Below are 22,601 nucleotides of genomic sequence, written 5' to 3'. Positions count from 1 at the left end.
AATCAATCTCTTCAAAATGTGCTCCCAAGTGACGCCTCGCATGAAGATCTTGTTTGAGTTGCAAAAACGTAACTCATCAAACTCAAATATCTGCACGGACACCTCTAGAATTGACTATGAAGGAAATCTTGTTCATGAAAATTCCCTTCTTCCCTGCTTCTTTCCCAACACACTTTTAGAAGTCCAGGTGGTTTCATATTTCCACTGTTGACTCTAATGTCGGTATTTAAACACATTTGATTTATTGAAACTTTTCAGTATGTCTCGTAACTTCGCTCGGGGTCATGCGGGGGCAGCTGCAGCATCCCATCCTGCACTTAGTGACACAAAAGAATTCACCCTAACACATGGCTCAAGTCAAGCACCGGTCTCTGCGATAAAGCCATGTGTTTATTAGAAAAGAAAAATCCTCCGCTCTGCCGTGTTTTTTACTAGAGGTTACAGCCATGCATTCTGGGTTCACACAAACGTTTCATTACTCCAATCATCTGGCTTCAGCAGCCGCGGACCTTTTGACCTTTTCACTAATAGCTGCTTGTAATGTTGTCGACCTAAAGATTGACGCCTATTAGCTGTTGTTCCCGTTATAAGAAGCCTGTGTGTGTGTGTGTGTGTGTGTGTGTGTGTGTGTGTGTGTGTGTGTGTGTATTCACCTCATATTCCTCCTTGAAGCCGTAGCCCTGTCCACATTTCATCTGCGTGATGTGTTGGAGGAGGTCAGCGACTCGAATAGCCGGCTGAAACTGACCGGCCTGGAACTGACCTGCAGGAGATAAAGACATTTACACAAATGGAGACGGTGTATAAGATGGAAAATAAAGTGTAAAAATCCATTATTCTCAAATAAATAAAATGCACCAAATAAAAACATTTTGTGTGTTTCCGTGTTGCGCGTTCTCGCTGGTCAGTACTCTCGTCTATCTGAGGGCAGTCAAACTTCATTTTTCTGTCCTAAAAAGGTTTGAACCGCAATGCATGATGGGATATATTGCTTGGAAAAGGACCATTGGTTGTACACTACTTTTGTATCTGTTTTCCCCAAGGCATGTCCAGATTGCTGGGCTTTGTTATTTTTTTTTAGTTTGGGCTGGAGACCACTTGTAGTCCTATTTCTGGTCTTTTTTTCTCCTTTTGGTTAGTTCTGTTTTCTTATGTAGTTGTTAGGGGGGATGGGCCGGAAGCGACGGCCTATTGCGAGGTTGGCTAGGCACCTTCCCATCCTTTGGTCACTTTGGCTGGGGTTACCAGCCACTTTTGTTTCCTTGTGTTTCTTATTTTTTTATTGATTGTTATTTGACCTGTAACAACATGCTTGCTAACTAACAAACCGCAAAAACAACTGAATAACTCACTGGCTATTTACCTACCGACCCGTCAACCGACTTACCTGCCTACCTGCCTTGCTAGCCAATGAGTAAGCTAACAAAATGGGGACAAACTGGCAGTTCCTTTGTTGCTGACTGACTAACTTGATTTATTTACTGGCCATTTAACAGACTCACTGACAACCATATTCACCTACCTTCTATGAACCAGATGACTGGCTACCTAACAGACGGACTATCTCACCACTAAGTCACTAACGAGGTTGTGTGCACATACCACTCTGATAGGAGAGCTCCACAGACTCACAGCCTCCATAAGGAAAACTCTGCAGCGTCAGGGAGGGCTGGGCCAGAGACGGCTGGCTGCTGTCTGTGAATACAGGGAGAGAGAGAGACCAAAAAGAGAGAGAGGGAGAGAGAGAGAGAGGCGGTTAAAAACGAGTCACACTTATCATATATAGTCAACATGCATACACTGTTAATTGTAATGATGCTCCAGGTGAGGATAGACTGATCGCTTCACAATGACAAGCCACGATTTAAACGAGTCGCCAACCAGCCTGAGCCCTGATTGGTGGGCTTGACGTCAGGTTCTTTAATTAGAATATCTTTCCTCTAATTAAGGAATGGACAGATTGATTGGATGTGAGTGTGAGCTCTATTAGTCAGGACAGATGGAGGGAAAGATGGAGGTTTCAGGGGGGACGGAGGGACTCATGATTGAATGTCACATTTCAAGAGCAGCGCCAGAGAACTGAACAATTAGAAACGGTTTTAACTCAACTTTGGATTGACTGTCGATTGGAGGACAGGGTTGTAACAATGGCAGACGTCAAAAAAGTCATCTTGTCTTAATGTTGTGGTTCAGCTTTTGAACTTTGACCTTTAAAGTAGACAAATCCAGATGCAATGTGCTTGAAACCCGGGTTTTTACAGGCAATATGGCTGCTGACAACCTGCGAGAAGAGCAGGCTAAGAAAGAGTGTTCACATGTGAGTCTCAGAAGGAAAAAGCGGTCTGTAATATAAAACCGCATGACTCTATTTCGTTCTTAATAGAGCTATTTGCATGTTAATGGTGCCTGTGGATTCATTAGTGGCCTAAAGTGGCTTCTCCATAAGCCAATCTAAACAGTGGCTTCACTAAACGAATGAAGAATGAGCGGGCCACATGGGTCACTCTGCAGCGCCGGCTCAGGTGGGAGTGAGTGTGTGTTGTGTGGGAGTATGTGTGGTCAAGACAAAAGGTGATGAAAAAGATGCCGGGTAGATCTAATTGGCTTACGTTGAGTGATTAAAATAGTCGACAAGTCCTGTTGTGTGAGGGGAGGGAAGAGGAGAAGTGAGATGAAAAGAGATGTGTTGATTAAATGTTGAAAGTAAGTTTGGATACGACCTTTAGCAAACACAGTAACAAAGTGCGTCAAAGCACAGGATGAGTGTGTATACCAAGATTTATGTCTTTAGAGGACAACTTGACACAACTGAACAGTTTCAGGACTGGAAAAGCTCAATGAATTGATGAGTAGAGGTCATGTATTGGTCAATGAAGTTGTAATCAAATATACATTTAGATTTCACAGAAATGTGCCAGATAGACGAACTATGACGATGATGCAACAGTTGTTGGGTTCATGAGAGAAATGAAATTATTTTGAGGGTGGAGGTGGAGTAGATTAAGAGATTCTTTAAGAGCAGCTTAACAATCATGAAGGGAGGAGAGTTGAGGGTTATTGGGGTTTTGCAGAGAAATAAACCTGTGTGTCATCAGCATAACAGCGATACGACAGCAACTGAAGAAAAGACCCAGAGGACACGTTGTTCAGGGAGGAGGGGATAGAGACAACAACAGAAGTGAAGAGAGAGAGAAAAGAAGAAAACAAATCCACTGCAAGGAGGAGGAATCTAAAGGAGCGATGGGAGAAGTTCAGAAACAGACGCATTGAGGAGGAAAAACATTGGAGAATAGATGTCAGGGGAGAAAGGAGGAGAGTTTAGACGAGAGGTTGGACAGGAGACAGATGAGGCCCCAGACGAGGTGAAGGAGAGACAGGAGTAAAAAGCTGAGGTGAGGAGAGGGCAGGACAAACACAAACTATCTGCTCACTGAAACAGAACCGGGTCGTCCTTTACTTTCCTCCTTCACACTGTGTCTCCAAAACAGTTAAGCCGAGAAATCAATCCTTTCACTTCAATCTGTGCGAACTTTTCATTGCCAGCTTTTCTCTGTTGTCCTTTGCTCGGTTGCAACCTTTTTCTACTACTGCAAATTTGCTTTGTTATAAGTGTTTCAGAAGGAAGATAATTGCTGCCTGGATTCACTCCAGTGAAGGGAAATACAACTTAAACCGTATACTGTAAAGATGAGCTCAGGATGAATGGTTGAGCCGACATTAACAACATAAAGTGGTCCATATCTTGTAGAGATTGTTTGTAAGTGAGCTTGGGATTCATTTAAATATCAGTTTCTCTATTTTCTGGGTTGAGGCCAAATGCGAGGTGAATATGAGCCTCAAGTTCGACCTTGGTATCCTTTCCTTTTTACTTGCACTAGCTGGAAACATTACTGCCAGTAAGATATGTTAATTAGCCAAATCTTGTTGTTTTGTTTCTATGTCATCATCTGCATGCTCGAGAAGACAACTGGTGGAACTCACCAGATTGCTAGCTACGTTGGTATGAACCTAAAACTCACTTTGCTGCAGTTTTATTGCAAGAAACCGGTCAATAGGATGCTGCAGGAACTACAAGCAGATTCGCACAAATCAACGAAGAATGCTTGGCCAATTTATACTTTGTCTGCCTACAGGGGAGAAAAGCTAACAAAAAATCTCATTTTACATGCAGAGTTTTGAGAGTTCAGCTGGGATTTGTGTCTATTTGTATCTTTGCATTGACTTTTATTTCATTTGCGCACAATATATATATATATATAAAGATAATAAGCAAACATGGAACACATAGAGGGCTCATGTGACTGACTCATAAGATGCACATCAAACACAAACACACTTCCTTTGTCTTTGAGAATTGGTAAAAATTCCCAGGACTCCGACCAGCTGCTTACAAGGTCACGTGTGTGTTTGAATGCAAATGTGTATGTTCAGATGGCTGAGTGTGTGTGTGTGTGTGTGTGTGTGTGAGTGTGTGTGTGTGATTTTTGTGTGTGTAGGTATGTGTTCCTGCACGACAAGTGTGTGCACCCGCATATCTGCCTTCTGATATGAGAGGTTCTGTGTATAGAGTTCAGTGTCTCTGTCTCTTTGCATGTGTGTGTCTTTGTGAGTGTGTGTGTGCGTGTGTGTGTGTGTATGTGTATGTGTGTGTGTTACACCAAGGTCAAATATGCATTAAGCCAGGCATGAAATGGAGTCATAGCGGCAGCTCCACAACACTGACTATGATGAAGACATCTCAATGCTAATGGGGAGATTTATTGACCCTACAGTCACAAGGGTGTGTGTGTGTGTGTGTGTGTGTGTGTGTGTGTGTGTGTGTGTGTGTGTGTGTGTGTGTGTGTGTGTGTGTGTGTGTGTGTGTGTGTGTGTGTGTGTGTTTGTGTGTGTGTGTGTTATCGAGGTGTATGGAGAGCGCTGACTGTGTGCTACCAGTGTGCGTTTGACAGTGTAAGAGAGATGCATTGATTAAGAGAGAGATAGGGAAGTGAGCGTTGGGATTTTGTGTGTGTGTATATGTGTGAGTGTGTGTGTGAGTGTGTGTGTGTGTGTGCGAAGGCCACTTACACTGTCAGTGTGTGTGTGTGTGTATGATAATGCAGTCCTTCATGCTTGGGAGTGTGCTATATAAAGTTCCCTCCTCCCACACTGTGACTTTATTAAGACTCTGTTATGGATGACTTGAGTGTCTCTGAGTTAACTCTTCACTGTCTGTCCACCCGGACTCAAATACTAAACCAATTAACAGAAATTTAAGAATAAAACCTTCTCTTTACACTGTGTAGCTTAAAACTCTGGTGTGGTATCTTTAAATGATTGATGGAATAAGAGAAGTCTGTATCTGAACCTGTATCGGCTACATTAACACACTCTGGACTTCAGTATCGACAGTTTAGTCTGCACACCGTGTGTCATTTTATACTTTAAAGGTGGAGTCAGCAGCATTTTGTGTTGCAGTTTGCAAACACAACCTTCAAACCAGACCCCTCCTCCTGGGCTCATCACCCCTCAGAAGCTCTGCCCCTTGCAGAACGTAGCGTGTACGTTTACTGCTTGTACCTACACTGCAAGCTAATACACGCTAGCACAAGCTAACCACCGCTGTTTGTCACCTGCCTGTCCAACAGGAAGCAGACCAACTTTACCTCCACCTGTAAAAGCCAACACAAGGTTCCCCTAGTATTTTGAAAACGCTGTAGGATATAATCAGGAGACTTCACCTCGAGCCAATAGGAGGGGGAGTGACATTTCTATACTGTGACTGCTGCACAAATTATCTAGAAACGTCAGAAAACGTCTTTTTGTCTAATTTGCATAGATTTAAAAAGCACAAAAGCTCAGGTGGAGACAGAGCCAAATCAAACAAGCTACGACACATGGCTTACTGATTCACCTTTGCGCTTTGTAAGCAGGGACATTTCAAGAAGTCTTCCTGTACAAAACAGGCTGATCTTGTACTTAGATCAGTTCATCTCTGACTGTAAGGGAAAGCCATCCACCAGTTAGAAAGAGAGTACTTTCCATTACATACTTACGTAGAAGAAGCAGTTTGATTTAGTGCCAACCTTGAAAACCCTGAACAAGCAAATGAAATACAATTACAGTAAAGAGATGACTCCTGTCTTCATTTACATACCGAGCGTTGCTTCATTACAGTATGCATCATCCGTTAACACTCGGGGTAATTACTGAGAGGAGTCACACAATCGTAGAAACTCTGATTGAAATTCTGCTTCAATTAAAAACATAACTACGGTTATGTAACGCCGTTAAAAGCCATAAAAATCCAATTTGTCATTTGTTTGACCTAATCATCCAGACATCCACTGCACGCCATCACTTTATGGAGTACATGGAATATGTTTAAATATCAAGTGTTTCAAAGCTCAAAGCGTTTTATCACTACCACAGGTCATGTTTCAGCAAAGTAATCAGGATGATGCACTTAGATCACTCTCAAGGAAAGAATGAATAACCGCAACAAACATCATCCAACGAGATGAAACTATCAGGTCGGATAGACGGACGTCTGCAAATCTACTCAGTGTCTGAAAATGAGTTCATAGTTCTCAACGTGGACGGTTTAGAGCTGGACGCTGTCATGCTGCTGAAGGACACAAATATAAGCAGGAGATCTATTCTCCTCACTTTGACCATTAATGATGAAGCCTGGGACACCTGTTGAGAAGTGTTGAGAGATGTGCAGCTCAAAAACCTCTTTTATTTATCTGATTGTGGCGTCAGAAAAATCCCTCATTCCAGCTGACACAAGAGTCATTGAACCTTCCATAACTGTGAGCGTCTGCTTCAAACTGTCAGAAGAATCTGATCTGCTGTGGACTGATCCCACCCGAGGGGTATTTAACATTTATCAGGAAGTTGAATGTGTGTTTTCTTTTTTTTTTTTGGTCAGAGGAACATCCGATACCACAGCCCCACCAGCTAGATATCTACTGCAACGACTGTGGTGCAAAATGTTCAATAAGTCAGCGTCCGTCATGGGCAGGGGCGATCCCAGAGTCGATTGTGGCCCTAGGCAAAAACAAAAAAAAAATCACAGTGGGCCCCTCCAACCAGCGTTCTGTTTTATTCTGACACAGTAAACAACACTTTAATGGGCAGAGACCATTTTTATTCCGGTTACTCCGAGAGAAACTACTCCTCTTTGTTTTCCTTCGGTGACTTTTATTGACAAACTAAGGGGGGCCCCTCTTAGGGAGGTTTCCTACTGGCACTGCAAACTTTGCAGATTATGAGCCTCTGCAGTGGTTTAAAGGTTTTCAGCCCCGGGTTGGTCCAAAGCAGTTTCCTCCCTTGCCTGTTGCTGAGAAACGCCTCCGGGGGTTTTTTGGCCTCAATTTTGTACAACGAGAAGAGGTTGAGGTTTGTCATCAATCTTTTTATAAAGTTTACAGATGGTACCAACCTTTCTTCAAAAAAAACAGCGGACATTATTAAATCATTATGGTAGCATATTGAAAGAAAATGGGCAGTATCATGAGTGGCTTTCATTTACATACTTTAAATCCAATGTGTCCGTCTAATCTGCTGTTTCTCATTATGCAACCAGAAGACGCTGGAGATATGCAATGCAATGTTGCATGCAACTCAGGTTGTTTTAAAAGTTTAAACTCAAAGTGTTTGTGTGTTTGAAACTTGTGAAAAATGAGGAGGGATGACGCAGATTATTTGAGAACTCAATTTGAATTTGAGGGAGAGGTGCTGAAAAAGAGAGAGAGGACAGATGGAGCGATAGACAAAATCAAAAACACAGAAAGAAAGTGGGGGGGAGGGGCAAAGGCGAGCGGCAGAAGCGATAAGTGGAGGAAGAGACAGAGAGGCTGCAGAATATAGATCTGGACTGCAGGTCACAGGGATCAACCGGTCTAGACGTTATCCAAGCGGTTTTACCTCATTTCACCCCAAAGAAGAACAGAACTGCAGCACAATGTGGGTGTTTGTGTGTGTGTGTGTGTGTGTGTGTGTGTGTGTGTGTGTGTGTGTGTGTGTGTGTGTGTGTGTGTGTGTGTGTGTGTGTGTGTGTGTGTGTGCATGTCCAATTTCTACAAGTGTGTGCATGAACGTGAAAAGCCACTCCTTTGTAACTCTGAGGCGCCGGAGACAAACAGAGAGATGTCGGTGTGTGTGTGGGTGGATGCCCGCTTGTGAGTTACCAACACAGTGATCTGTGAAGTCACCGAGCAACTGAACACCAAACAGACAAATCCCGCTTCACAGGAGAGTTTGTGATTCAACAAAACTGAGTCTTATCTCGCCCGTTTTAGGACTTGGGACTGGTAGACAGATAGACTTACAGACAGACAGACACATCACAGATTTCTCTCTCTCTCTGAAGAAAGCAGGATTATCTTTATATCCTTGTCAGGCAGGGAAGTGGTGTTTACCACCAGCAGCTCACCGTGAACCACTGTATGCATGGAGATAATTAAGGATTAAAGTGATAACATGCACTATTTTCATACAAATGAAGGTGTGTTCTGCCACTGTGATGATCAAATAAAACAGAAGAAGTGAAGGTACTTTTTCCTCTCATAGTCAAGCAGCTGTTACATTTGCTGTTTTGATAAACCACCTCTCTCTCAGAACAGGCTGTTTCTGTGTCTGTACCTTTAAATATATAAATGAACTGTGTCTGACCACGCCCCCTCTCTGGAAGGGTGTCTCGGTGATTTCTCGCTCCATGTCCTATTGTTAATGGTGAGAAGGCAGACTCAGAGGGCAGAACAAACACCTAGCTGTGGGAGTGTCACCCACCTGGGGGAGGGGCTACTGCCCTCTCTGATGTCATGAAGGGAAAATCTCCAAACGGCCTGTTTGAGCACACATTTTCTGAAAAGTGGAGCAGGCAAAAGATGGAGAGAAGTTGTTTTTAGAGCGCTTTGATTTGCCTGAAATACAGAAGAGAATAACTAGGTATGTTGTGAGAATGTGCATGGATTGCAGACTGGATCAATACAATTAAATATTCTTTCTGATGTGGCAAAAGCATCGAGGTATGACAGTACCCATAGGTATCTTGGTGATGAAGAAGACGGATGCGAAAGGTTTCAAAAGAGCCACTCAGAGGCAGAAAATAAGATTGAGTGACCATTGGATGTGATTAAAAATAAAAACTGTTTAATCAGTGGAAATGTGGCTGGAAAAAGAGCACAGGGGTTCAATCTTGGCTGAGCACATAAAGGTTCAAAATGACTCTCTCAACCCGGCTCTCACCTTCAATTACCCCGCACTGCCACATTATGGCCATACAAAATGACTACCATTAGCCATAATCACCTTACATTCAGCCTAATGCTACACTGAAGCAGACTGGGGGAAATAATTGCCTTTTAGTAATGCTGTCGGGAAAAAAAAATACTTCCAATACAAGCAGGGCTGTGGGTATAAATTATGAGCTTTGTACTCGGGAAGGGGCCTGTGGACCACTTTCCTCTTCCCACTGTGCTGCGGCATTGTTGTTGCTAAAGTGTTCGGAGGGCCGAGCCACTTTAAAATAGCTGCCTGAAGACACAAAAGGCACCAAATCAAAATGTCACATCACTGAGGTCTGCTGGAAGGGAACACATCTTTTATGGTTTGAAAGTATGCATTCAATAAGATCACACGTTCTCCAGGTTTTATTGGGAATGAATGTCAGATTTCCGATTGTCCCTCTGTCTAAATGCCCATACTCAACTTAAATAAACCCCCATTCAGCATTTACCCCCAAGGAGGACAACATGATGAAGAATAATATCCAGCCTTTTCAGCTAATACTGTACCTGTCTATTCTTTGAACGTTCAAATTGATGGAAGCAACGTGTGTGATTTATACTTCCTGCCTCTTTCAAACCACCGGAACTTTTCACAGAACCCAAGTTTATGATGTTTTTATACTTCATACTTCAGTACAAGAAATCTAGTTAGAGACTCAGGACCCTGTTGTGAAGGTTGCGCAGAGTATTTTAAGAATAGTCTACCATTACACTATGGTAATAAAAAAACATTATACTTAACTTTCTTTATAGAAATAAAATATATTTTTGGAGCATTTTTGATTTTATTGGGAAGGAAAGCTGAAGAGAGACAGGAAGTGTTGGGAGGAGAGAGTTGGGGACGACATGCAGCTTAAAAAAACCGAGGTTGGAATTAAACCTTCGGTCGCTGTAAAAATTCATTTCCAACTATCTGTGACAAATCAGAGTGGAGTTTGTTGTATTGACAATCCTTTTCTTGCATTATGTGAACAGCAGCAACAGAAGCCAGTAGTTACCAGTTGGTTTCTGAAGAACTGTCTTGAAGCCCAACGATGGCGGACGCCATATTGGAAATCCTATCTCAACTTTACTTTTAGACAATCTAGATGCAAGCAAAGAGGCGGAGCTGAGGCCTTAAGCCTCCTGGAGAGTAGATGTAACGCACATAGCTGTCAGTGAATCTGGCCACGCCCCTAATTAAGCACATGCATGAATAACTCTTCAGCTCAATAAAATCAAAGCAGATGAGTTATAAAATAAGAATTCAACCCAAACGAGATATTCAGACCAAATTGGATTTTTGACGCATGATAATATGGAACATAATGAGGTTTTATTGGCTTCTGAAGCCAGCCTTAAGTGGACATTTGAGGAACTGCATGTGTTTTCAACACCCTAGGTTGCTGCTTGGTTTAAAAACAGGACAAACGGGACGTCATCATATTTCATTGGTGTGACAGCGACATAGCCGAGTTGTCTACAAAGAGTAAGAAAGCGAGAAAGTGAGGGGAAAAGATAGCAAGAGTGCGATCTGTGCTTTAGTGGGATTAAGTGTTAAAGCACTTCCTGCTTTAGCTCTTCACATTTTCTTTTCAAATTCTTTGCAAACATCTTCTTTTTTTTTTTTTTGCTGCCTGCAAACTTTTCCTCACCCAAAGTTTCGCTTTAATCCACTATTGGTCGACTTAACCGAATCTTCATTTGTTAAAAAGTTTAATGAAAGCTTAAACAGGAATGTGCAGGGTGGATTCCAGCATTTGCATCTCTCTGTGTTTGTATCTTTGTAAATGTGTGTTCTTTATTAACCACGGGAAGCTCCTGATCCATAAAAAAACACGACTTCTGAGCTAACAGCAGCGGCAACAGCGGTGGCGTGCTGTCCTTGGCCGGGCACAAAAGGCTGACGCTTGCTTTGTGAACCGACAGAGAACGGTGTTGCGTAACCTTTTAACATACATCACTGTCTGGGGAATTGATTTTTTTTTTTAGAGGAAAACGTGTTTGCACATGAAATGCACGCCACACTACGGCGGCTTTCTCCTGATCCACTGGATTTATGTGGCATCAGTGTTAACACCGTGCGGGGTGTGCATATAGAGGCTGCATGTTTGTAACTTTCTGATGTGTCCTTGTCTCTCCATGCATATATTTGTGTACTCATGTACGCTGCAGTATGTGTGCCAGTGTTTTTCTCTGGTCGCTTATATATGCATGATTTTCTGAGAGAGAAACTTGGTGTGTATGAAATCCCATTTCCATAGCTTAGAAAACACCTGAGCCTAGGAGAAGGCTGTAAAGTCAGTTCAGAAAGAAGCACATGCACGCACACACACTTTGAGCTAAACCCGGCTCTGCACTGCATACAGGATTTACCCGTGCTCCTTCTCCCAGTCTCTGATCCCTCAATCTGCACGTCTCTTCACTGTCGTCTTAATAACTTTCTCTTCCCTGCTCTCTCTCTCTCGCTCTCTCTCTCTTTCTCCCCTCCTGCACCTTTCAGCCTCTATATCCATTTTCAAATGCCTGAAAGGTTTGGAACATGTCTAAATGTTGGCACGTTTTCCCTCCGTTCATTAACTAATATCTGTCAGTCGGTCTTCAGAGGCCGCTTCAGATATCATGAAGTAATCAGATGCAACGGGAACCAGGATAAGGATTTTAAATTGTACATTTTGTTCACGGTATTTTGCATTTTTTTTTAAATTTCCTGACAACAGCGTATCAATGTCATTATTATTTGATTATTTTCAGACCTGACAGTTTGATTTCAGTGCCTTTTTGAAGCATGTCAGTTGGATTCTAAGACGAGCTCTCTGGTCTAGGAGAATAGGAAATGTAATATTTTGGTGATCTGTCCTGAAATGCACTGAAAGCATGTTGGTGGACGCTGGTAGCGTTGTGGTTATGGTGTGCTCCATGTACGGAGGCAATGGTCCTACGGGGGGACTGGGCCAGGGGTGAGTTGGACCTGCGGCTCCTTTCACACATGTTATACCTCACCCTCTCTCTCGACTCTATTCACTGTCAATAACGGGATAAAAAGCTTTGAAAACGCAGGTTGAGAATCTTTTAATTCGAGCTTTGCTATGATTGACTGAATAAAGTTCAAGCAATCAAAGAAATAAAAGGTGCAACCATTTGACTTGGGTAATTGTGCAGAAGAGGATTGTTTGACCGCCTGACTCTGACCTCAAGATGTTGTCAATTAATCGAGGGTCTTGGATGCATCAAATCTGGTAGACTTCTTCGTTTAGATTTACTAAGCAAAAAAACCACAAAACAGATTTTTTTAAAAGATATTTGTTAAGGCATCAGCAGATATTCTCTCTGTTTTATTTCCTGGTACATTGGTATTCCATCCTCTCTCTCTTTCTATCTCTATCTCTCTCGTTGGCCTTGGACGGTGATCATGACGGAGATGATCATGACGGAAAAAATGCTCGCTGGTTAATTTGGAGGCCCTCCGCGCACTAATTTACAGCTTCAATCGATAAAATAATCGCAGTGCTCAGCATAACATGCAAACGGCCCCGAGTGCTGATGCCGGAGGATGATGGTTATGGATGGATGGACGGACGGATAGATGGAGGAAGGAGGGTATGAAAGGAGGTCTGCAGGGAGGGATGAAGAGGGAGTACTAAAACGTGAATAATGTATGTACAACTGCATGGATGGATAGACGGGGCGATTGAATGAATTACATCTGTAAATGAGAGATGTAGACAATGAAAGAGGAAGGGGAGAGCCACCACCATCGGACTGTGTCGTCCCAACAGCCACCACCTGACACCCAGCCTCCTCCATCGGACTGTGTCGTCCCAACAACCAACCACCGCCTGGCACCCAGCCTCCTCCATCGGACTGTGTCGTCCCAACAACCAACCACCGCCTGGCACCCAGCCTCCACCATCGGACTGTGTCGTCCCAACAACCAACCACCGCCTGGCACCCAGCCTCCACCATCGGACTGTGTCGTCCCACAACCAACCACCGCCTGGCACCCAGCCTCCACTATCAAACTACTCTGAGTACATTAAATAGATCCTTGATTCACAAGCCATAGTCTCTGTCTTATTATTTAAGAGCTCTTGCTCCACATCTGGTATCTGTTTTTGTTTTACTGGTTTTAAGGTTGGTGTACCAGTTACTGCAGGTTTCTATTCCTTCACTTACTGGGCTATTAACTGGGAAATGAAACTTTGCTTTTATGCAAACTGTTTTAAACAAGTCTCTGCAGTGCTCATAACATCTTCTAGATTCTAACTTTTGTGCATCCCCGGCTTCAAAGTTCAAACTGCACCTACAGTTAAAGGTTGAATAAAATGAAACAAGGAAAGAGTAAAAGAGGAATGTGTGGTCGAGGGGAGTGATGACTTGATGCCAGGGAGAGGGACGACTGGGCAGACGTCAAACTGAGAGATGATGTGAGGGAGTGATGAGAGAACGGAAGTAGGGATGGACGGTCAGGCGGACAGACGGATGGACAAACTAAGAGCTCTTGGGATGGTTTACAAAATTATACAACAACAAAATAACTTTCATCATGATGCATTTTTGTCTCTAGTAGTCGATTTCCCATTTCTCTGTATTTGCTGAGAATACCAAACAGTTATTTACACAGTCTTGATGACATTTTTTTTTTTTTTTTACATCTCTCTTTCTAATTGTAGAGCGAACAGATGGTCGAACAAAACGCAGACGTCACTCTCTGAAGATGTACGACAGCACATTTGTGTCGCTGCACAAATCACTCGAGCGTTCTTTTGCATTCTGCTTCATTGTGTCTTGATTTGCATCGGCAAGCGGCAAAGAAACCTGCACAGCGAGTGAAAACTGCCTGAATATGAGTCTGGAAAACATGGATATCTCTTCCTGAATACCTCCTACTCTATTGACGATTGTCCAAAGTAACTTGGAGCAAAGTGGATATCTATCACAGTTATTTGCCTGTTTTTTGCCTGCCCACACCTTTAATGTTTGCACTGACTGCTATTTAATGTCTGTTTTTTGATAACTTCTTTTTAAACATTGCTGTACATATATAAACAACACAACAGAAGGTCAACACTTTATATAACTATTTTTTTATATTCAGGTCTAATTACAGATTTTTTTCCTCAACTGTTTATAGGTTCTTGTTTAAATTGCACATATATTTTTATCCCTGCACAGGTTATGTACATTTCTTGTATAAGTCTATTTTTCAATTGCACAGTTTAAGTTTGTTTCATCTAGGGGTGTTCTTTAAATCTTTTTTTTCGGGTTGTATGGGAGGAGGGCGTCGGTTTTGTGGTTTAATTTGTAACAAATGTTTTCACGTCTTGTAACCTGCTACTGGATGCTTTGAATTTCCCTCGGGATCAATAAAGTATCTATCTATCTATTTATCTATCTGTGTTTCCTGGGCTGTTACCACATGAGCTCAGCAGGTATCACAGTGATTCAGCTGATTTACGACAGTGCTTTGGAAGATACTCGGCTTCAAGTTGGAAAGAGAGGAGTGGAGGAAAAGCAGACAAGGGGGATGTGAGATAAGAATCAGGTACGGTTAAAGAATGAAAACGAGGTAAAACAAGTGAAAAGAAGGGACGAGCACAGAGAGGAAGAGACGACGGCAGAATGGAAAAGTAGAAAAATGTAATGAACACTGTAGATAATAATATCCACGATGGACGGGGGGATGGGTGGGAGGGGAGAAGAAGAAGCAGACAAACAAGAAGGGGGAAAACATGGCCGACTGGGCATCAGGGTCGAGTGGCATTGTTAAAAATGAAAGGTAGACATTTAGATATTTCTTTCATTGCTTATCAACGGTAAACGGTAAATTGACTTCAGCTTGTATATTTCTTTTCTAGTCTTCTACTCAAAGCGCTTTCACACAGCAGGTCACACCTACACATTGACACCCTGATGGTAGAGGCTGCTGTGGAAAGAGTCCATCAGTATTAACTCATCCATTCATGCACATTCGCTCAGGGACACATCGGACATGTGGCTGCCGTGACCTGTGGTGTGACCTGCGGTGTAAAAGCGCTCTGAGTTGTTAGAGGACTAGAAAAGAAATATACAAGCTCAAGTCCATTTACAGTGAAATACTGTAAATTAAGCACTGCTTTGGTACATGTTGTGTGTTTTGACAAGGGGAGTCCGAGCTCCAACAGATCTTCCAGGAAAGCAAAAAAAAAAAACAAAGATTGACAACCAGAAGAAACCATTTTGCGGGGAAAAGTCGCAAAGTTGTAAACTGCTGACAGAGTCGCCTACGAGTCGGTTTGAGACTTTAACTTTGTGACTTTTCTTTGGCCTGTGGAGTCCGCGATTGCTCATCTTTACAACCAACGGAAAAGTTTCAACAGCTAATCGGTTACGATCAGTTGGCCGACATGACGCCGAAAATCATGACATGAAACAAGTAGAAGATTTCCACACCATGGAATAGTTTGGATTAAATGTGAGCACACTGATAATTGGGCACTGTTGTTAAAACATGCAATTACTTGCCTTACTGTAAAGCTTTCAAAGATGTCTTGCACAAAATGTGAAATATCGTTCATGCAGCACATGGTTAGAAACTTTCTGATGACAACAAAGAATCTGAAGAAATCATGAAGGGATTTAAACAGCTTTCATCAGGCTTTCATCAGGCTAAAGTGGTGATGTGTTTGGGAGAAATGGATCAGAAAAGAATGAGCTGAGTGGAGGAAGAAGAAGAAGAAGAAGAAGAAGATGGATGAGAAGAGGTGTGGCAGGAAGACGAGGAGGTGACGGCCGATGAGTATGATCACAGGAAACAAAAAACACTGTCATAAAGGAGAGTGGCAGACAAATGTCATACAGCACTTATGCCTCCCTCTGTGAGTGTGTGTGTGTGTGTGTGTGTGTGTGTGTGTGAGTGACTGTGTGAGGCGGTCAGTACATGTCAAACTCTGGCAGCGGTCAGAGCCAACCTCGTTGGCAGAGAGCGGCTCAATCTGGCCAACAGACGGGAGAGAAGGAGGATAAATGAAGAGAAAGAAGCTTCTGGAAAATGGTTCTGACATTTCGTTCTGCCCATCCGCAAACTGTGTGCACTTCCTTATGTGTGTGTGTGTGTGTGTGTGTGTGTGTGTGTGTGTGTGTGTGTGTGTGTGTGGACTCGTGACTCTAAGTGCATTAGCCTTCATGTGTGTCTCTGACATTGTGTGCACCTTTATGCTTGAAACTTTGTCTTTTTGTGACCTTTGCTTCACTTTTGTAATTAAACTCAACAGAGATATGACAGAATATAGAGGATACATCAAAAATAATTAAATTCAGATGAAACAGTTTTGACTTACCTATTGAGGTGGTGGCAGGGACCGGCTCTTTGGACACTGCAGACACAGAAAGAGGGCCAATAGAGACCAACATATTTACAGTCAAAACACAGGCTAAGAGGGACTCGAGTCAAACAGATGGGATAAGTTACACACAAATCATTTGAAGGCTGACATCTTTGTTTACATAAGTGACTTAAAGGGACAAAAAGTTTGAGAATAATGCATCACTCTGTATCCTCCAAACCGAATCTTTCAGGGCAAATGTGCCTGACTGAAGTAGGTTGACTAAAAGTTGTTGTTTGGATTGTTGTTCTAAAGGACCTTTCAGGTAGGATGCGGTGTGCGCTGCGGGGTAGGGTGCAGATCGGGGGGGGGGGGGGCGCACACGCACGCAAATTAACGGAGCAAGTTGCCAGGTGACCGAAACAAAAGTTGGGGAAATAGTTTGGGAAAGGAACCGACCTTTCTCCTGCTGAGGAGGAGGAGACGAGCAGCAGAGAAGAAGAAAAAGAGGGTGTGTGTTCATGAGATCCTCGGAGCACGACAGGATGTGGGAGGAGTTTAGTTCTCTTTGTTGTGATCTGACCCTTACCTCCTATTGGACGTGCAGAGGGGACACCACAGAGCGCTGTGACGAGTTGAAAATGTTTCGACTTCTGCGCAGTGCACAGGGACGGCAAAGCGGGACCAGCACAGAAACTCTCTTGCGCCGCGCAACACATAGACAATGAACGGGTTTGAGAGCGGGACTGCATCCTATCTGAAAGGCTCTAACAAAAATCATGCAATGCAAAAACATTAAAAAATAACACATTTATTCTACCAGCATTTCTTGTAAAAGAAAAGTTCTGCTCAACGTAGTCGGCGTTTTTTGTTTTACAGAGAGCTGTTTGCATTGTGCTCTGAAAACAAAAGGTCTCTCTCTCTGCAGGGATCCTTTCTGTAATGTTGTCAGACACATTTAGAATAACAATCTGAGCCCATCAGGGACAGAGAGAAAGAAGTTTAAGTGGACATATGTTGGACTCTTGCCCTCAAAGAAAATGTTGGCGCCATGACAGCCGGCTGGAGCTTCACTGGAGCACTCCATAAATATGTTACAAAGGTTTAAAAATCACTTTTCAATAGCAGCAGCTTCAAGACTGCACACACTTTGAGTGTCAGGGTCGTTGTTGGGTCTAGTTCGTCCAGTTTCAGCTGCAGACAGAACTACGGCCTCTGCAGCCGCTGAATCATTGCCTGAAGCATCTTCGGAGACGATGTGTGCACGTTAAGTGTGTGTGTGTGTGTGTGTGTGTGTGTGTGTTTACAGTAGGTGTGTACCTGAGTAGTAGGAATTCAGCAGGGATTTGCTCTGCAGCGTCTTGCTTCCCTGCACAGAGAAGGAGCACGGAGAGGGGGAGGCTGCAGAGGAGACAAGAGAGGTGAGAAGAAGGTGAGTGAGAGGACGAGGAAACACGGGAAGAGGAGGTGGACAATGGGAGGGAAAAAGGACGCAGGAGGTGTGGGACAGGATTAACGGGAAACAGGAGGAGGGTGGACGGTGAGATATGGGTGAAAATAACGGGAGGAAGATGAGGAAATATGGCGAGAGAGAATATTAAACAAAGCGAGGAGAGAGAGAGAGAGAGGAGAAGATGAAAATACAAGAGATGAAATGAGGTACCACGCAGGGGAAGAAAAGTACAAGATGGAGGGGCGAGGGAGCGGGGAGAGAGACACACACAGAGGTGGGCTTGGTCAGTAAACTTCTCTAAAACAAACCCAACAATCAATCACCAGAGGACACAATTAACAATGCAAACAAAGGCGGATCAATACTCCATATTCAACAGCACGAGGAACAATCCAATAACACTAATGGCACCGGCCATGCTGCACGTATTGAATTTTGAAACATAAAAAAGTTGTTCCGTCTGGACGAGCACACTCTGAAACGCGACATGCTCCTGATACATACCATAACATGATTTAACTTTTGTGTGCATGACGGACGATTAGTGCAAACAATGGGGAGAGCTAATGGTGCAGAAAAGTGCAAAAGTGACTAAATCTGAGTGTTTTCCAGTTGACATGTACGACACGATCAATACTCTCCAGTCTGGACACAGACACCGAGCTTTTAACGCCATCAATCAAACGGAGCTCGGTCGTTGGACTGGAAAGTGGCAGAGTTGCATTTATTGTCCCACTGACACAGTTCGCCGAGCGCCCCCTCGAGCGTTCAACGACCTCATAGGAAATACCTTCACTTATAAGAGAACAACATCGGTCGTTTCAGACAACGTCACACAACCTAGAAACGCTTAGTGAGGTCTCCTCCGAGCGCTTAAGTAGAAAATCTTTCAACTTTTCAGAAAGCCGATGTTGACGTCACTGGGCGCTGTTTTCCAAATGTTTGATATTCACCGCCTACAGATCGTGTCCTGTACCCACAATCCTCCTCGCGCCGTGTCTGATCGGGAAATTAACGATCTCAAATATAAAACATGCAGGAAAAGGTACAGCGGCCGTTGTTGACAGACTGTTGTCACGGAGACAGGGCGCTAACGCGCGCACAGCCAGCAGTTTTTTCCGTCAGAAAAGGTGGACACGGGGCCTGTAGACCAGTGGTTCTCAACTCACCACCAACTCCTCTCTGAAAAATCAAAGTGTCAAAGTTTATTCATCCAATCAGATTGACTTAATGGGAAATTGTGCATTTTTTTTTTTCAGTTTGCAGCTTCCGTCGACTGTTCTGTACCTCAGACTCAGCTTAGAAGCTGACGCGTCATCTGACATTGATACCTGTGTCGCTTTCTGTCACAAATAAATCCCATGTTTTTTATTTCAGCGTCATACAGTAGAAGGAGAGTTAGCTCTGCTCTCTTGTCTCTCTCTCTAAAACAAGCTGGGAGGCTTCTCCTTCAAACACAATGTAAAAATAAATGGCAGCATAAAGGCCGACACAGACCTCATCCGGTGTTTGTAATTTCACTAATGTCTTAAAAAGGAGTGTGATGATAACGTCCTGATGTGAAAATTAACGTGTAGAAGCCCCCCCCCCCAAAAAAAACCATAATCCTCATTCAAATTCTGTTTGCTGGCACAATAGCTCAATTTCCCTCCAGCGCATCATTTCAATTTTTATCTTCGATGTCCTCTCTTTCCTCCTCCCCTCTCCCTCTCTGCTCCCCTCTGCTTAAAACCTCCAAACATATTTTCTCCTCCTCCGCGATAAAATCCCCCTCGTCTCATGCGTGCAGGCGCCGTATGCTAATGCGCCGCGAAAAAGGAGCTCAACTTTAATACAGCGAGGAGTGTACCTGCATACCAACAGAAATCTGCTTTGACAGCAAAGTCCTGTGAAGATAACTGGTGACTGGGTGAGAATGCAATAACACACAAAGGTTATTTGCTCTGCGAGGGGGCCGGCCGCTGGAATTTTATTGGGTCCTCTACCTTGTGTCAGCATTTTTCCCGCTCTCATTAAGACCGATACTGGATCTGTGACCGTGTCTGTGTGCGCGCGCGCGTGTGTGTGTGTGTGTGTGTGTGTGTGTGAGATAACAGAGGACTTGAAAAAGAAAAGGAAAATGGCTTATGGGCCCGATTTTTTTCAAACTAATTGTCATGAATCTTGAGAGGACAAACTAATCAGAGTGAACAAAGTGACAGATTTGATTTTTTTTTTTTTCGTTGGAGCGCGACTCATTTTCGGCCCGGGAGTGTCGAGGCTCAGACCTGGAGAGGTATCACCTTCGCCTTCTTTAAACGCTCCTTACTTGGATGTAGTTTGGATTATTTGGAAATAAGAGAGGTAGCTGTCTTCTTGATATAACTTGATGTAATGGTTATTTCAAAAGTTATGGATTGTTTTTTCCTCTTCAAGGCGGAGATGAGTTGACCTTGCTTTGAGCCATCCGAATCAGTTTGACTTTGATTTCAGGGATGTTTGATTTGAAGTTTGTAATTTCAAAAAGTTGCAGACAGCCAATCTTGTTTTGACAACTTGATATGATGGATGGAAAAAAGAATGTCTTATCCATTGTTCCGGAAAGGACACTGCTCTATCTCATCGGTATATACTGATTTTATGAGCGTACTCAAGCCCAGAGTGGCTAATCTGGAGAACCAGGAAAGCCCCCGTTAGGGCGGGCTGGTTGTGCATCTGAGAGGGGCGATGCAGTGACATTAAACGGACCATACAGGCTGCACTCACTAAAAAAGGGAAAGCCTTAGAAGCTGACGCGTCATCATGACGGAGTCTAATCTCCAAAAACTTTGCATTTATCTTTTCCTAAACTGTTAAATAATGACTTAAGTCTCTCCTGATTGCATACACAAGCAGTGCAAGTTGAAGAGGCCAGATGTGGAGTTGCCTCCTGCTGGCCAAAAGGGGGAATGCAGTTTTCAGGCACTTCGGTATGGGCTCCACTTTTCAGATCACTTCATAAATCATAAAGTTGTATAAAGACTCAAAGGGCATTGGTTCTAGGTGGAAATAGGAAGTCAAGAAAGACCCAAATGTTTGATATTTATCGGTAAATCAACAACTGAGGCGAGATCAATGAAGCCTCATCTCTTTTTGTGCAAACGCCTGAAGGCGAAGAAAAATTTAATGTTTTAAATACAGAGCTTTTTGTACATCTGAGGCCCAGATAAAAGCATTCTCCTCTGAGTGTTTCTGATGCAAAAACATTATGGCACATGAGAATCGCGGACGGTCAGTTAGAGGAAGAGTGCAGGCAATTACGGCTGGCATTAGTCTGGCTACTTAGTCCCTCTCCAGCACCCCTGGCTTTCAGCGGCCAAGCACTCCCAAAAGGCCAGCCTGACATTTTCAGGAGAAAAATGCCCTTCTGAGAGGCCCTGTCTAATTACCCCGGACACACAAACACACACACACACACACACACACACACACACACACACACACACACACACACACACACACACACACACACACACACACACACACACACACACACACACACACACACACACACACACACACACACACACTTTGAAAGAAAGAGATGGGAATCTGCACCCACATGGAAATGCAGTGAGACTTTTCTAAGATGTGAAATACTGAACACCGAGAATGGTTACAACGACATTAAAAAAGATGGAAGCAAGTGAAGCAGAGTGACATACTGCTGATCATGGTAAAAGAAAAAAAGAAAAAAGAGCATATGGAGAGCTTTGTTATAAATTAAGTTGTCCAGTGTCAGGAATAAATGAATCTGACAAAATGACTAATGGCCCAGACAAAGCATAACGTATTTTGGAGAGGAGACAATGGGGAGAGAAACATGACCAACATATCTATTTTTTAAAGGAAAGTGCAATATTTTACAGATAAATAACACAGCCTACTCACTGATTATTTGGATGTTAGTACGAGTTTTTAGATCACGCTCATTCTGTGTCATTTTACATGCAATATGAAGCTACGAGTTAACTGAAGAACGCTAACATTAGCACAACAACGCCGACCACGGGGGATTACAGCTCGAGAAAAGGACAATTTTGTCCGCCGATTGTGCTTAATGGTGCTTAATTATGGTGCGTTCTTATTTATAACTCCTTGTGAATGTGAGTGTAGAGGGGTTGGAGGTGTGTCTCTGCAGGAGAGCGGAGGCTTCAGTATGGAGGAGGCGTGGCCAAACAGCTGTTTCATGCTGCTGCTCAAGGGCGACATCTACTAGATCAAAAAGTCGCACATTCTTCCTTTAAGCTACGTCCTTTAAAGTCCGAATTAAAAACAGCAGGAAGAGAGCCACATGTGCTTCTGTAACGCTGAAACACAATGTGGATTTACAGACTGGTACACCAACAGGACGCCGTCGTGGAATGAATGTACAAATATTTAAGGACGGCTGAGCTTAGTTACGGCGCTCTTGTAAAAGAAAAGCTGTCTGAGTCATCATCACGGTTTATTATCATCGTTTCTGAAGGATAACTAAAGTGGATGACGCTCCCTGTAACTTTGCGGGAAGCGGGAAAATGGAATGATTCACTTTTTATGAAAATTTTTTTTTTATTTGTTATGGTCTCTAGA

The 22,601-nt window shown here is 43.3% G+C and overlaps 1 protein-coding gene across 9 annotated transcripts in view; it reads right to left on the bottom strand.

The window, feature by feature from the left end:
* Nucleotides 1-22,601, bottom strand: part of ptprt (protein tyrosine phosphatase receptor type T) — a 287,907-nt gene that overhangs the window by 52,074 nt on the left and 213,232 nt on the right. For 7 of the 9 annotated variants that reach the window (XM_065955240.1, XM_065955241.1, XM_065955242.1 and 4 more), the window contains 4 exons: nucleotides 17,880-17,959; nucleotides 16,574-16,631; nucleotides 1,603-1,695; nucleotides 654-763 (listed from right to left, as the gene is read on the bottom strand). In XM_065955240.1, the coding sequence (XP_065811312.1) occupies nucleotides 654-763; nucleotides 1,603-1,695; nucleotides 16,574-16,631; nucleotides 17,880-17,959 (341 nt within the window). Of the gene's footprint in view, nucleotides 1-653; nucleotides 764-1,602; nucleotides 1,696-16,573; nucleotides 16,632-17,878; nucleotides 17,960-22,601 lie in introns of all 9 variants that reach the window. The other 2 variants (XM_065955243.1, XM_065955244.1) reach the window with 1 other exon arrangement.

Source organism: Labrus bergylta, chromosome 5 (assembly GCF_963930695.1).
Source record: "Labrus bergylta chromosome 5, fLabBer1.1, whole genome shotgun sequence".
NCBI lineage: Eukaryota > Metazoa > Chordata > Actinopteri > Labriformes > Labridae > Labrus > Labrus bergylta.
This window is presented reverse-complemented; position numbering and strand designations above follow the sequence as displayed.